This window comes from Thermobia domestica, chromosome 8 (genome assembly GCF_964235325.1).
Source record: "Thermobia domestica chromosome 8, izTheDome1.hap1.1, whole genome shotgun sequence".
NCBI classification, from domain to species: Eukaryota; Metazoa; Arthropoda; class Insecta; order Zygentoma; family Lepismatidae; genus Thermobia; species Thermobia domestica.
In genome coordinates, this window is record NC_137461.1 from 249,701,291 (window position 1) to 249,718,624 (window position 17,334).

A 17,334-nucleotide genomic window follows, 5' to 3' on the forward strand; every position below is an offset into this window, starting at 1 on the left:
ACGGAAGACTAGGCGTCAAGTCAATGTGGCATATTTATAGCAGTAACCTAAATTGTGAAAGCACGGGAGGCAACTGATCCTGCTCCATTTAAGCTCTTCGATTTTCGTGGGGGATTTACTTCAAGATAAAGTTTTCTTACTCTTTATTATACGATACAAACATGAATGTATTTAGTATAAATGAAACATCGAGTAGGTTCAACACCCCCCCATAAACCAATAAACCTTATTCTCCGCCTGCGAAGACGGAACATTTCCACTATAAATATACCACATTGACTTGATCCCTAGTCTTTCGTTGTAAGCGCTGCTATCGGCTGAAAGAATTCCATTCGCTTTCTCTCGCTTAGCAACAGCTGAACCCTTATTGGCTCATCGCGTGGGTGTGTGAGGGTGTGAGCTTTAGTTCGCATTTTTGCCACGGCTCAAGACATTTTTGCAGCACAATAGTATCTTAAAAATAAGATAAAATTGTCTATACACTTTTCATATATTTTCAATAAACCTTACTATTTCTGTGCGAAGAGCATTCATTCCTGCTAGCAAATAATAAATAATACGTAATTTGTCCCTCACCTGCTATCCTACATGAAATAAGTTTCAACTTGTGTATTATAAAGTTGGTTAAACATTTATTTAAGTTACTAATACAAGCAAAAAGTATCACAACCTAAAATTACAGAGTATACAAAATCAACAGTCTTTTCATTTTTAACATTGTACGAAGTGATTTGCCTTATGGCAAATACATTTTATCATATGGTTCTTTGTCGAAAAGTCTTTGTGCTAATCCACTAATCAATTGGCCAAGAGCCTCGTTTATGGGATCCTGTAATTCCTTGATCACGTCTTGAAAATTTTCATTCAGGAATTTGTTCATCGCATCACCTGAAACAAACAAACAAACAAACAATTAGGATTTTTTTTAAAACTTTGACAAATATAATTAGGTTTTAAATAAGTTTATTTACCGCAGTTAATACTCGCAAGGGAACATCTTATATTGATAGTAGCATTGCCCAATCAAACAATGCGCAATCGATAGAGGAGTGAAGAAAAATGAGAAATCCATATTTTTACGGGCCGACATCCAGAAACACAGGAGATACAGAGGAAAGAAGGATCTAGAATCATGTGAAGATAGCAATGCAAAAGATACACTGACACAGAAAGAACTTCGAAATGATTAAAGTAATCAAAATGGTATTAAAAACAACAGTATAGTAAGCAAACATTGTACCCATAGACATGCTCAATAACATCATATGTAATACAGTGTTACCAACTAAGCACAAAATGAAGTTTTGTAAGTGGCACGGAACACAAATTATAACATCTAGCAAATCTAACTATGAGTAGAACCATAACTGTGACGTCTTGATTTCAGGATAGGCCTATATCAATTTCTATATGAATCTTGGATGTAGAAGGGTCATACAATACACGATTCTAACTAGTTAAAACCAAAATATAACCACAAACAATAATATAATCAGAAGTACGAAAATAAGGGACGAAGCACAGTGTCGAAGCAGTTTTGTTCAAGTAAAAAATCAGAATAGTATCAAACACAACACACAAAACTGAAATGATGGATGTGCTTGGATTGACAATTGATTAGGAGGCTCACTTTTCTGATGCATATAATATTGTATCACCTCACACATTAGTGGTAGTCAGTTTTGCAGTGTTCCTGTTCATAAAGCGCTCCGCAGTATGTTGGTCCCTAGAGAAGAGAGTAGCTTGAGAACTTCATTTTGTATTCAGTTGGCAACACTGAATTAAATAAAATGTTATTGAACATGTCTGTGGGTACAATATTTGCTTACTATAATGTTGTGTAAATGCCATTTTGATCACTTGAATAATTTTGAAGTTCTTTCCGTGTTTTGTATCTTTTGCATTGCTATTTCCACATGATTCTAGATCCTTCTTTCCTCTGTATCTCCTGTGTTTCTGGGTGTCGGTCCGTAAAACTATGGATTTCTAATTTTTCTTCACTCCTCTATCGATTGCGCATTGTTGGTTGGGCAACTCTACTATCAAAATAAGATGTTCCCTTGTCAGTATTTTCTTGGAATTGGAGTGTTTGAAGCTTTATTCTTAGTTGTAATGATATGGCCAGCAAATAAACAGTTGATAATTGTAAGTTTATGCGGGAGTTTGATAGAATTAGAACATAGAAAGCTTTATTACTTGCAATGAAATGGCAAGAGGATGAAAAGTTGCTTAGTTATTTATAGAAAGGGGTTTCGTTAGAATTGAAGCAAGGAAAAGTTTATTAAATTAAACCCCTCGAACCGGGAGTTAAATACCCATCAGCCGCTGCGAGAGGCGGTAATTTTAAATCACAAATACAGCAATTTTCGCATGTCACAATTGAACATAGTTTAATGTAATAAGAAGGAAAACCAACAGATGGCAGCACATTGCAATCTACTTTTCAGTGACATGCGTTTTCGTTCATTGGAAAAACAACAGATGGCAGAATATGCATCATTTCGTCACTACTACACAGCACGTATACGTGTACGTTGAATTGCCTCTAGAAGCAATATGAGGGCCCGTACACGTGTATATCGAACTGGCTTGAGGGGTTAATAAAATGGTGAGGATATGTAAGTTTGGTTGTGGGATTTTGTTGATAATTGAAGTTGTTATGTACAATTACGACTGTCGTAACAAAGCTTCAGTGGGTCCTGTACAAAGCTCCACGGCGCCGTCATCATTGGGTAGCATCCCATAAATCGGTTCGAAACCAGCCGAAACCAGCACTGCGCCTGAAGAAGGTATTCCTGTGTTTTTAGCGGACTGCTCGCGGCATCGTGCATCGGGAACTACTATCAGCTGGTTAGAGCATCAATGCAACTGTGTATTGTCAGCAATTGAGTTGTGTTCAAGATAAACTCAAAACACTAGAACCAGCACTTCTGAATCACACAAGGATCCTCCTGTTACAGGACAACGCTAAGCCAATTCAATTTAACTTCGAGAGCAATACTTAGGCACTATCTGTTAAATTGTTCACATTTTCCTTTTTGACGAACTTGATAAAACCACTATTTATCACGGAATAATCTCCACAGTAAGAAATCTCAATATTACCACAACTGTTCTTTAAAATTACAATATAAATATTCTTCCCAACTATAGCCTTGTTAGAATAATACCGTAAGACAACAATATTTAGATATCTTACTTGCCTATGAATATTTGGATTTATTTTTTGAAAATATAACCATTGTAATATTCAATAGACTGTTAACAACGAAAGTCTTAAAATATATATTGTCAATTACTTACCCAACTGCTTATTTCCATTAAATAAATTGTCGAATTGTATAGATCCATTTCTCGGATAGATATTAAATAGAAACTCGGTTATTTTGACGTACGTGTGTCCATTTCGATTAAGAGGTTTCCCAACAACTTTGACATCGATATAATTATCAACTGAAAGGAAACAAACGTAAATATGGAAAATTAATTAGAGTAATCTTGTATAATCTCCTCCAATAAGGTAAGTATTTTGACCTTCCGAGAAAAGAAAGAGTACCTAAATATAATTTTAATCTCTAGCGCTAGAAGGTTGATAATGGAGGCAGAAAAATGTTCCAAAACAAATCACAAAGGCTTAAGTGGTCTTACAGAATGAAGCAAAAGATATAAGAGATTGATTGCTTGGAGATTTACGTCTCTTTTAGCACCAAGAATAAATAAGCGTGGACCTATAGTTTAAGGTTGAATCTGAATCATCTTAATGCGTTCAAATTTCAGGGGTCCAAGAATTGAACCCGTAAACTAAATGCGCAAATGCTAACCATTATACTAGTGGGGAGAACACGATGGCTTATTAGTAAAACACTTGCTTTTGTTTTTGTAGAATTCTAGTTCGATCCCAGCTCATGTGACTTTGTGGTGGTAACGTTCGTAGACATTGTTGAAATTCTTCTCGTTCCACAACTATTTACTTTCATTAGCCATACGCAGAGCCGTAGCTAGAGATTTCGCGCCCGGGGCGAAGTAGAATTTGACGCCTCCTACACTCACTAAACAGATTTTTTTTTTTTTTTTTTTTTTTTTACATATTCGAGAATCAGTTTTTGTTGTTATGCTGCATTGAATTTCTATCTAGCGCTTGGACAGACCATTGCAACAGTTAAAAGCGATAATTATGCATTCTTTTACAAGTAAGAGCTGTTTTCAAGAGGCTTATTTTGGACGTTTTGTTAAACTTGACAAAACTATCTTTGGTTGTATACAAATCCACTTTTATGGAAACTTACAACTATTTACACCATTTCATACTATCGATAAGAAATGAAATTTTAATACCCTAGAAATTATCTGACTTTAAAATGTTCAAAATGGGTGACAGTATTAATATACAATAATAATTGTAAATTGCTGTAAGTTTATTCTGTATGTGACCACATAAATAGCATTTTAATGTTTCTAAAAATATTCTGTGCAATGTAACGGAAATTCAGAAAGACCCTTCTTTGCGACTTTCTCAACGCTTTCATTCTCACCGTCGTGATGATCTGATTGGGTAGAAAGGGTGATTGTCTAACAAGGGGAAGGCAGAATTTGGTAAGTGAACTTCGGGGCCATTTTTTGCGAATCGGTAGTGCACATTTAAAGAGTTAATATTACAAACTGGGAGAGCGCAATGGGGAAAAATGATGGAGAAAAACCGTCTTAAAGTTTTCTACTCGATCCATACATCGTACGACACGCAAACTTAACAAGTGACGGCGTGGCAGAGTAGGAAGAATCAGCGACTCAAGTGCAAAGTGTCCCGGGTTCGATTCTCCTTCGAGTGAAACTTTTTTCTTGTTTTCTGCTTCAACCAATCAAGTAGGCATTTATAACTATAAGTAAAATATTAATTCACCATATGATTATAATGAATAAGACAATAGAAATTTTCAATCACTTGTAAATTCTTTTGATGTTCCATGTTAACTAGAAACAAAATTAAATATCTTCCGCAAATATAATTGTTACTGCAGTCGTGTAAAAAATATTCTTGAAACTTCGTATCTACATCTGTTAACTATGAGAATTACAAGGGGAATGAAGGGGAAATCAGCTTTGGTTATAGCAACATCTAGTATTAGCAAAGGGGATTTCACCCCTCAACTCCTTTGTAAATCGCACACTGTCAACAGATGTATACACGAAGGTTCAAGAACATTTATTACACAACGACTGTCGTCAAGGGCGCCGATCGTAGGGAGCCGGGGGGGCCGTCCTCCCAAGCTCATGTGGGCCCCATGTATTTTTATGAATATGTTTTCATATGTATTTTTTATTGTTACATGTATTATTGTATGCATTTTTTTATGAATGGGACCCAAATTTACAGAGAAATCGGTGCCGTTGACTGTCGTAACCATAATACAACTCGTGATATCAGTATATTTACGGAATAGATTAAATTTTCTTGCTAGTTAACATGGAACATTGAAAGATTTTACAAGTGATTTTAAAATTTCCATTGTGTTATTCATTATAAACATATGGTGAATTCATATTTATTAGTTGAAGCAAAAAAACAAACCAAGAATTGGCTCGAACTGGAATCGAGCCCGGGCCCCTTTGCATATGAGTTGCACACTTTACACACTCTGCCACACCGTCACTTGATAAATTTGCGCGTCGAACGGTATATGTGGCGAGTAGAAAACTTTTGAATACGGTTTTTCTCCCTTATTTTTGCCCATTGCACTCTCCCAGTTTGTATTATTAACTCTTTAAATATGCACTACCTCCTCGCAAAAAATGGCCCCGAAGTTCATTTACCAAAGTCTGCCTTCTCCTTGTAAGTAAACTCAGCCCGTCAAAACGCCGAGCACGTATTTCATACTTTGATTGATTGTTTCTGATTCTGGAAACGCTCCTACATACACTACAAGTCATTGCTCGGCACCTTGAATATCACATCATATATAACTTTTTAAGGTGAAATGATTTTTTGAACATAAAACATATCTCATGCTGGCTTTTTATCGTGATACGAGTACTTTGATTAAAGAGTGAATTCTAAGGAGATAGAGGGTTCAAAATTTATCAATAAAATAGAGTTGTCTATAGTTTTTCTTTTCGTTGAACTTTTATTGAAGCATGTAACCAAAGGGGCGAAGAAGATTCAAATATTTTACATAAAAGCTATTTTCCCGTACGAGAAACGAACAATTCAGACCCGCAGTATCTAGTAAGTAACATCTCATTCAGAGTGTGTCAACTCAAAGAAGGAAAACAAACCTATTGTTCAAATAACACAAAACACTTTGTTATAAAGTAGGCCTACTTTTTCTAATACAATACACAAACAGCGTCCTAAAAATTAGGCCAACGATAAGCTTCTATTATTATTTGCTGTATTTGAAAAAATTGGTATTTGATTGTTTTTATATATACAATTTATATCTATGTATGAATATTAGACCTGGGGTAAAAGTGGATCTGAAAAGGTAGGGGGACGCTAGGTTTCGACATGACGTCGTGCCGTCCCCCTGCCCATCTTTGCCCATTGTATTTTTTTAGGAACTGAGGAGACACCGTACATATTTTTTGGAGGTGGGTGGACGGCCTCCCCCCACGTTCCCCAGCACTTTTACCCCTGTATTAGACAAATCTAATACTGGTGATTAGAACTATTTTACTTTAGTTTGTACTGTTGTTTTTACACTATGATATTTTAGGCCTACTATTGAATTTATATACGATACTGATTTGAATTTTATATTTATGCTGGTATTGTCACAAATGTATTTGACTATCTTGTATATTATAGTGTTGTAGCTGGTTAACACTGCTCTTAGCACTTTAAATATTCAATTAAACTAAGATGTTATTATTATCTTGCTTAAAGAAAAAACACTACCAGTACGGTCTACTTACTGAAGTGAATATTGCTATATCCACTTCCTGTAATGGGTAGAAGCAATATTTTTCCCTTGACGTCGTAATCTCCTATGATACTAAATTCAGGACACGTGACATTTGCAGATATATAATAAGCACTGGGTTCAGCCCTGAAAATAAATTGAAAGATAAAAAAAAACTAATTAATGTAGGCATAACTGACTTTCAAAAGTAGTTAGCTATACTTTAAAAACTGTAATTCTGTCTTGCAACAATTTAGTGCTATGTACGAGGTGTTCCGGAGCAACAGGAAAACGTGGGAAATTAATCCTCACGCGAAAACTAGTAAAAACGTTATAGATCTGCACAAATGCGTTTTCTGAAGCTAAAGTCCACCAAAAAAATTGGTCGTACAATTAGAATAGTTATAATTTGAGAATGTAATTTCGGATAAAGGCCGGTAAAAGACTATTGTGCTTATTTTGAGCCTAGATTCCATTAATGTGTGTGGAACATGAGCAGCGATAGGGTTAGCTTCGAAACACAGAAGCAAATTCATGGGATCTTCTACAAATCTAAACTACTGCATGAGGAACTGAAAGGTGAGTCATTTTTCATGTGCACTGCTGTATTCATAGATTCTAGGATCGAAATAATTTCTGTGTTATTTTACCCTATCTTCATCGAGTTATGACCCATTATTTAACCGTTCCGACCTATTTTTGGCGGATTATACTAAAACCGCATTCGTACACTCGTATTATTCTATATATTTTCTTTTTAGTTTTTTGTGTAAGGATTCATATTCTGAAGTTATTTTTGATGGTTTTTTTTTTTTTTTTTTTTTTGGACACCTTGCATATAATACTACCTCTGCTGCTGTTAGATAGGACAACACGCGCCATATTTTCATTTAAAGACATATTCAGTAAATGTGTTTCATAGCCTATGAAAACAGACAATTAGCTCACGTCAGTTTACTTCGTTTCCTACTATCAGAAGAAGTGCTGTTACAGAGTTTTAGTTTGAAGACCTAATCTAACCTATTATAATTAACTTACTGTCTTACCCACTAGAGATGTGTTCGTAAAGTATATATGCAGAAGATTCTCATTAGTTGGTATGAGGAACTGAACATAAATATAATCAGTCAAAACTGGGTTTTGTGTTGAGAAAAAATCATCACCATATATCCTAAATGAAAATCACCCTAGGTTTTTATTCTGTAAAAAGAAAAAACAAGTCAGGGCTAAATATGGCTTGACAGGAATAATTTGATCTATAAGTGAGTTCTTTTCTCTTTGATCAACCCTAGCACACAGACAAATATAAAAAAAAATTGGGAGAATAGGAGCACGATAATCTCTTCGCAGCTTAAAATACTGACCCTGAAACACGACATTGTGTTAGCATCTCTGTTTATAATAGTTAATCAAAAATAGACTACATACAGTATTATATATAGATTATAGAGTTTCTAATTATTGTTTTCCTCGTTTGGTTATCTAGTGACTTTGTTACGCTTTATCTAGCTATAATTCTAAGAGATCAAAGCTTTGTTGTCGGACTATAATACTCTCGCTTTCTATTGGAGAGACTCCTGTTGCTGTTCCGATTGGGAGTTAGCTGATTCCATTGGCGTCTCTGGCGGGGGGAACGGGGGGACGCGTCCCCCCAATATTTTGAAATACGAAAGATTCAATATTTTATTTTAATTTAATTTATTTAGATACTCACTAGCAGTTAGATCATTTCCTTTGATGCCGACCCCCCCCCCAAATTTTACATGCCAGAGATGTCAATGGCTGTTTCACCTTCTACATAGGGCCACCCTATTACAACCAATGTTTTGTAACACCGCGCAACCCCATGCGATGTGTCGTAGAGTTTTGGAATTAAGATGTAAGTTCTAAGTAACCCAGAATGCCTAGAAGTCGGGACGATACATTTCCATTTTTATCATGCAACCCTTACTTAAAAAGAGTTAAAAATCAATTTTGGGACAGAATGTACCCAAACAATGACTGTAACGACAACAAATAATATTTACTTCTATTCTCACATGTCAGTGTTGCCAAAACATTGATACAGTTAAATCGCTGAACGAGAAATGAAATAACTCTCCAATTTAGGATGAAAAGTCGCTTTAAGGAAATGCAGCCATAATTTTTTTCGATATAATGAATGCTATAGAGTAATTACATTGTATGATTTTTCAAACACTGCTCTTTGTAGCTTTGGCAAAACTGGTACCCCAAAAGGTACACAATATCTCACCAAGAAGGGAAAGATTTTCATAACTTGAATTTATTTATTAATTGATTGTGCCATCATAAATGCACGTAGGTCTTTATCTTAACCAGAAAAAAGAAATGGATAAAAGCAATCATGTGCTTCAAGTTTACACTTATACTTAAATGTGATAACTAAATAATAACCAGTAATTCTAGGTAAAAATTATTCAAATTTGACACAATGTAATATATGCAGTAGTTTCTTTAGGACTTCCCAATCAATCTCATTGCCTGAGGAGAAAATTTAAAAATTTACTAACAGTGAAAAGATAAATTTACCATTCCCCCATTTAAGAAAAGTGTTTCGCGATCATTTTATTAAAAATCATCCTAATTTGATCAATATGGTGTTTTCTTTGAGGTTATCCCACAATCCCCTATTGTTTAGGGTTCAAACGAGGGTTGAATTGTTCCTCTCCCATGTTTTGCAATAATTTTTATAAAGATTATTCAATTTTATTCAACACGGTATATATATATATATATATATATATATATATATATATATATATATATATATATATATATATATATATATATATATATAGATAGATAGATAGATAGATAGATATAGATAGATAGATAGATAGATAGATAGATATAAATATAGATAGATAGATAGATAGATAGATAGATAGATAGATAGATAGATAGATAGATAGATAGATAGATAGATAGATAGATAGATAGATAGATAGATAGATATAAATATATAGATAGATATAGATATATAGATATAGATATATGACGTTTCAGGTTTTGCCATAGTTTTGTGGCATATGGGACTGAAATCAGTGAATTATGAGGAAGTAATTTAACTCCCTCCTTGGATTTAGAAAAATATTCTTTCATAACTTTCGTCAATAAGTATTGTACTTTTCTTGCAAAATTGCACATATATTTTCTGAGATACTAAACGAATCAGTAGGAGTATATTAATAAGGCGGAAGTTGATTTAACCCTACCTCTGGCAATGTTAAAAAGATTCGTTGCGAGAAAAGTTTCGCAAAAATTCTGCAGTCTTCTGATACAAAGTTGTCTCGTCCTGTGCAGTAAATTTTTGTCGAATTCTCTTCTCGAAAAGATTTCCTCGTCTGGTTTCGAAGCTTTTCTCACTTTTTTAAAATTTAAATTTCCTTCTTAATTTCATCTAAAAATTATTAAAGTCCTTTCGCGTCATGAGTGTATATAACTACATATTTATTATTGAAGCTTATTGTGTAATAATTTGCGCATTTTTAAATGTTGATAAATGCTCTTCAATCTGTACGTACAATTACTTTAATAATTATATATATATATATATATATATATATATATATATATATATATATATATATATATATATATATATATATATATATATATATATATATATATATATATATATATATATATATACAGGGTGTTTCAAATCAACTCCGACAACGTTGGGAGGTGATTCCTGACGCCAAGATAGGACAAAAAGTATAGACCAACCTGGGTGCACAAATGCTTCCTTCCAGAGTTATAGGCAGCTGAAAATATGAAAAACTGAAACTTTAAAGGTCCATAGTTCCAAAATTATAAGACCTACCGTAGTCGGGTCAAGACTTCACTTAGGAACTAGTATGTAGTCTAACCAAATATCCATGTTTCAGAATCTTGAAATACTTCCACAACATTTTTTATAGAGGTAGTTGGTGAGTACTTCAAATTAAATGCCCGTAGTCAAACTCCCTCTTTAAAAAATGTTTCATGAGTACCTTAGGATTCTGAAACATGTACTTTTGGATAGCGCTCATATTAGTTCCTAAATGCAGTCTTGACCCGACTACGGTAGGCCCCATAGTTTTGGTGCTATGGACCTTTAAAGTTCATTTTTTTTTTTCATATTTTCGGCAGCCTATAACTCCGAGAGGAAGCATTTGTGCACCCAGGTTGGTCTATATTTTTGTCGTCCACACTACGTTGTCGGTGTTATTTTGAAACACCCTGTATATATATGTATTGTGTATAATTGTACACCACAATGTTTAATCAAACAAGATATTTAATTGAATTGGAAAATGTGTATAAAATCGGCAATGTATGAAGTGGAGGCAGTTTGAATATTCTTTAGGATTCACAATCCAATGGAAAATTTAGAGAGCCTTGACTTCTACAATGCATCACACATCACAAAACCAATCACCTTTAAAGTAAATTGCAAACCTATTAAAGGTATATATATTTACTGTATATACTATATATATATATATATTATACTGTACTGTATATACTGTACTATATATATTACTGTGAATCATGTAATACTAGAACTGTATTTAAGAGCAAAAACTTGGATGAATTAGTGTTACACAAAAAAACTCGAGAAATTTCTGGTCTCTTCTAGAATTTGAAAAGGCATTTTTCGTCTAGATTGTCGTCTCGTTATCGATGAGAGACGAGAAAATTCCAAAACTTGAAAATTTGGAAATAAAAATCTCCAAAACTTGATCTACACAATACTAAGTCCAAATTCCATAAATAAATCTTGTCCTTACCTCATAGATTGTATTTTCAGATTTTTTATTCCAATTATTTTGGCGTTCTTGAATTTTAGTGTGACTCCTACGGGACCCTTTCCTTGGTCGATCAATATTCTGGGAACAGGAAGAGGGTCTGTCGGAGGGATTCCATACTCTCTTAGTCCTAAAACAATAACAAAAAAACTTCCAATAATTATGTGATACATTATTAGAAAATCATTAGTATTAGAAAATTTATATCTTGCCAATAATAAATAAATTGGGCAACTAGATGAGTAGCGCCATGTGCAAGTGCTAACATTTCACGCATGATTAAAGGTTGAATTACCTTACAGTGCTTGTCCCATCAGCTACAAGAGTATGGCATAAATCCAAATAAATCAGTTGTCAAAGGGTTTACATTGTTTCTCAGCAAAATTTCCTGGTCTTTACTTTATTAATCCTACCATATATTGGTATAGTACAGTATCATTGAAGGATATTCAAGTATATGGGCATATATGAGGATGTAGAAGGAGGGTACATGCTCTTTGTCGTTTCAGAAACATTCATTCCTAAAATTACACTCAGAGGTCATCAACACGTTACGTAACGAGTCAAAGGGGAGGGGTTTCAGCTTTGCGTTACGAAGTGTGAAAAGGGGGAAGGAGGCAGCTTACGTCTTCGTTATGTAACGCATGATTTTTGCTGTAATCTTGATTTTTATTTTCAGCTATATATGCAATCTCTTAAACAAATAATTTTATTCAGTTCTTTTCTTTTTTTATACATAAATATTTCTATTGTTTTGAGAAATTGCGAATTACGAGATATAAATTGTATCATGCAGAAGGGATTTGAAGACGCTACTAGACAGCAGCATGACTGGTGACGAACCCTGCGTGTATTACAATACAATAAAACTCTGTCTTGTGTCAATCACTGCATTGCATTTACGTCACACGCTTTTCTGGACTTAGTTGTTAACGATTGTAACCATAACTTGAAAATGTCCTTACATTCCCACTCGTATCGCTATTTCTGAGAATATTGTTTAAAACTTTTGATTTGAATCATCACTCACTCTATTCTTCTAAAGGGTTTCGCATGTGAAACGAAAAAACTCGTTTTCGTGAAATAATATTTTCCGCGACATAACGATCCACGATTTGCAGAGCAAAATAAGATATTAAAAACCTAATTCGTCGGTTATTCATCTCGTACTGATTTTTTTTCCATTTTTGGATTTGAATATTTCTGGAGAAATCGAGTTTATTCGCATTGCAGCACTGATGTAGAATAAGAAGAATTTAGAAAGGGATAAAGTGAAGTCCAAAGTCCAAAGAAGATACTTAGAAGCTTTGTTCACAAACTAGATGCCCCTGCTCTTTCATAAGTGCAGCCGCTTCGAATCGGTAGTCGACGAGGAAGAGAACTTTGCATCGTCAACACTAGTGAACTTCAAATACACGAACATTTTGTATCCTGGAAAAAGAGGTCGATGTAATTTTTTAAGATTGTGTTTCACCTCCATCTTCCGGCAGTATTTCCTTCTTGTCAATCATCGGCGACCTAATAGTATGAGTGCTCTCTCTTTGGAAAAACGACAAAATGATATATTGAAGAACTAGTACTGATTAATTAAAACAACCTTATGGAGTTAAAATATTGTTACGATACTATCTATTTCTAATACTTTGATTTGTTGGGGAAAAACACTACAAATATATTCGGAATAAAAGCATTGTGTAATGGAAAATACTACCATTAAAAATAGTTTTTTTTTATTATTATTGTAATAACCACAAAATAAGCAAAATTGGTGGAAATAGAAAAATAAAAAATGTTACGTAACAAACAGGAGGGGTACGACCTTGCGTTACGAAGTGTGACAAGGGGAGAGAGAGGGTAAAATTGGTCCGGCCTCTTACAACAATTGTGAAATTTGTAAGTCATAGTTAGTTCTAAGCTGCAATCATTTTAATCTATTACTAGTAAAATATAACGATTTTACTCTATTAGTCCTAAGGTATTATATATATATATATATATATATATATATATATATATATATATATATATATATATATATATATATATATATATATATATACACTGTATATATATATATATGAGGCAATAATGATTTTAGATTTCCCTCAGGGGGAAAGCATGGCAATTTACTATCGGGGATATGGACCCGGAGGCGATATCGTAGCTCGGGCGCGTGATCATACAAAGAGTATAGTATCGTTATATGATAAAGAAATGTGTCGATATAATGGATCAAAAAACAAAGTGAATAACCAAATCGCACTTTCCAATACTACTCCATGCAGAAGACAATGAAATAAATCGAAAGTGCTTATATATATTTCTGTTTGGTGGAAGTAGTATACAGGGTGATTATAAATGACTCATCGGATTTGAAAGAGTTGTATTAACAAAAATTTTAGTGATGATCCTAAAAAAAAAAATACATCAAAAGATTGCGATCTTGGTCAATAATTAGTTTTTGGATCAGTGACCACAAAATTTTTGGACAGCCCCTAAATCGAGATTTTGTATTTTCTACGGAATAAGCAGATCATACTGAGTTAAGTGATATTTTGGGTTTGGCTACATTGTATGTTGTTCTCCAGATATAAGGCGTACAAAATTTTTTTGATTGAATAAAATACTGTATATTGGATGTTTTGATCCAAAAATGTATAACACATACGGTAACAAATGGTATGTAAACATATAGAGAAACTGTCCAAATTTCATACATACTGTTAGAAATGTTTGATGTGGCTTACTTTCGTACCTCACATACATCTATGCAATAGTCTAGCCGTATATCGGTGGCTACGGCCTAGATCGTCACTTATTCGCTTAAACATATCCCCAATCCCTCTATCCCTACAAAAAATGAGGTGTTGAAACAACACAAAATGACTACCACTTTAGCGTGTTACTTGTGTGTTAATTCAGCACCGGTCACGGTCACGGTCACGGTAATTTTGTGGTTATGTATAGAGTATCGGGCCGGAGCCCCTGACTCCATGAGTAATATGTTATAAAGAATATATCAAGATGTGCTGGTGGTTTGTTGGATGTTACTATCGTTTTGGTATGTATGAGAGACTACATCTGCAACTGTCGCAGAGTAGCTGATTATGACTTCTTTACCAGTTCTGGAGAGATTTTAAATGCGTGGTGTTCGATGGACGTTCCGCAGTGCGCATTCGGTGCCGATATTAGCTATAGCTGGGTTTATATGTCTGGGTAAAGTACGCCAGAACTTATTGTGAAGATGCCGTAGTACGTCTCTGACAGTGGGTAGCTCTAAGTCTTCCAGGATCTAGCTGTTTCGTGTATATCTGTCGTGACCAATGATTATACGACCAGCTCGAGTTTGCACACTTTCGAGAGTTTGTATGTGACTGTGTGAAGCATGTTGCCAGGCAGGGCATGCATAAGAGATGGTAGCCAGGATTATCATTTTGAAGATGTGAACTCGGACCTCATGAGAAAGTGAGCTACAGCGCAAGATGGGGTACAACGCTGAGATTTTTCGTAATGCTCTCTGTTTTATGTCTCTGATGTGTGCGGTGAAAGTTAGACCACGATCTAAAGTTACACCCAAATATTTGGCGTGCGTAGCATTAGGAATGCGTGTGTTCTCATAGTTTAGATTTCGATGGGCGCGGATGCGTCTCCGACTGTGGATGACAGCACAGCTTTTGTCTGCGTTTATTTTGATCCTCCAACGTCTTGCCCATTCTTGAAAACCTATGAGTTGACGTTGCATGTATATATAACACTGTGCAAGTGAGCTACTGGTCGTAAAAAAGGCAGTATCGTCGGCGTACGTTGCAACAAAGCAATGGAGTAAGGTCGGGATATCTGCTGTGTACAGATTATATAAAAGCGGTGAAAGTACAGCGCCTTGTGGAACACCTGCTTTAATAGGTCTAGACGCGGATTTAACACCGTCAACAGACACATGGAATTTTCTGCCAATGAGGTAGGAACGCAGTAAATGCAGAAGACGATCTGAAAAACCTTGCGTGTATATTTTATATAATAGTCCAGCTAACCAGAATTTATCAAAGGCTTTTGAGACATCCAGGTAGACTCCAAGGGTGTGTTGTTTTCGGTTGAAAGCCACTGTTAAATGATCCACTACTCGCACGAGTTGTGTAGTAGTGCTATGTTGGGCACGAAACCCGAACTGATGAAATGGTAGAAAGTCTCTAGTAGCTACATGCTGTTTCAGCCTCCAGAGAAACACACGTTCAAAGAGTTTACTTAGGTGTGACAGAAGACTTAATTTATATAGTTTTCCGGGAGAAGTGGATTTTTCCCGGACTTGGGGATGGTGATAATACGAGCTTCCTTCCAGGTCTTCGGGAAATAGCATAAGTGAAAGATGGCATTAAATAAATATGTTAGGAAGACCAGTAGTTTTCTGGTTGGATGTCTTAGGATATCAGATCGAATTCTGTCGAGCCCGGATGCTGTTTTCGCTGGCAGACATTTGATATGTCTTTCTATTTCTCGAGGTGTAACTAAGATGATGTCATGTGTAGGGTTTTGTGTAGTTAGGCTATGTAATGTGGTTCGAATGTGCTGTTTGATATAGGGATCAAGACGTGCTCTGTTAGGCTGGAGCTGTTCTTCCAGGGAGTCAGCGAAAATATCCGCTTGCGACTGTGGGTCTTGAGTCAGTCCTTGTGGGCCTTGAAGGACTCTAGCTCTGGAAGCATTTGTAGCACGCTGAAAGGATTTAGAGAATGTCCAAATTTTTCGATCATTTGTTGTGATATTTCGAAAAGTATCTTCCCAGTACTGTTGATTTTGTCGCTGTGTGAGCATCTTGAGCTTCGCAAGCAGTTTATTCCATAATGTTTTGTATGCTGGATGTAGTGTGTGCTGCCATCGGCGTCTAGCCCAACGTTTTAAATGGAGATAGATCTGCAGATGTAGACTGTCACATTGTCCTGCGTGCGTTGAAGAGATTTTGGTAGTGGAGCTCGCTGCCTCTGCTGTTCGAAGTGTTAATGTGATGTGAGGAACCGCTTGATCGATGTCCTCAATGGTAGCTGGCTGATCTCGGAGATCGATCATAGTGTTTAGTTTTTGTTTAAATATATCCCAATCGGTTTCTATTTGCTTAATAATAGGGGCAGAGTGGGCAATGCTGCGGTGTGAGACGTGAAAAATGACTGGATCGTGGTCAGAGTCTAAATCTGAGATGACATAAGGATGGACAGTAAAGGATACATCTTTAGAAAGAGCGACGTCAAGCACATCGGGTTGTCCGCCGAACTTTGGATGATGAGTTGGGTCTGGCGGAGCACTGATGTTGAAATTGGACGTGAGGAGGTATTGGTGTAAATCGTCTCCAGCACTGTTTGAAGTAATCGAGTTCCATTCTCCATGTTTGGCATTAAGATCTCCAGCTAAAATGACTTTTGGCCCTAAGTTTGCGATGACATCGAAGTCTGTGGGCTCTAGTTGTGTAGCCAGAGACCTGTACCCGGTAACCAATATTAATGGAACGCCTGGAGTTATTAGCTCAACAGCAAGTGCCTCCAAAGTAAGTAGGGGTGGTATTGTAACCAACCTGACTGGAAAAGCCTTTTTGATTATAAGTAGTAATCCTCCTTTCTGTCTGCCCACTCTATCCT

General features: G+C 35.5%; 1 protein-coding gene across 1 annotated transcript in view; it reads right to left on the bottom strand.

Moving 5' to 3' along the window:
- Nucleotides 1-625: 625 nt before the first annotated feature.
- The window catches only part of LOC145691997 (protein takeout-like), a 40,712-nt gene continuing 24,003 nt past the window's right edge, over nt 626-17,334 (bottom strand). The window contains exons 3-6 of the mRNA XM_081767296.1: nt 11,693-11,840; nt 6,910-7,043; nt 3,304-3,453; nt 626-888 (exon numbers count right to left, since the gene is read on the bottom strand). Of these exons, the coding sequence (XP_081623422.1) occupies nt 737-888; nt 3,304-3,453; nt 6,910-7,043; nt 11,693-11,840 (584 nt within the window). The 3' untranslated portion in view covers nt 626-736. The remainder of the gene's footprint in view (nt 889-3,303; nt 3,454-6,909; nt 7,044-11,692; nt 11,841-17,334) is intronic.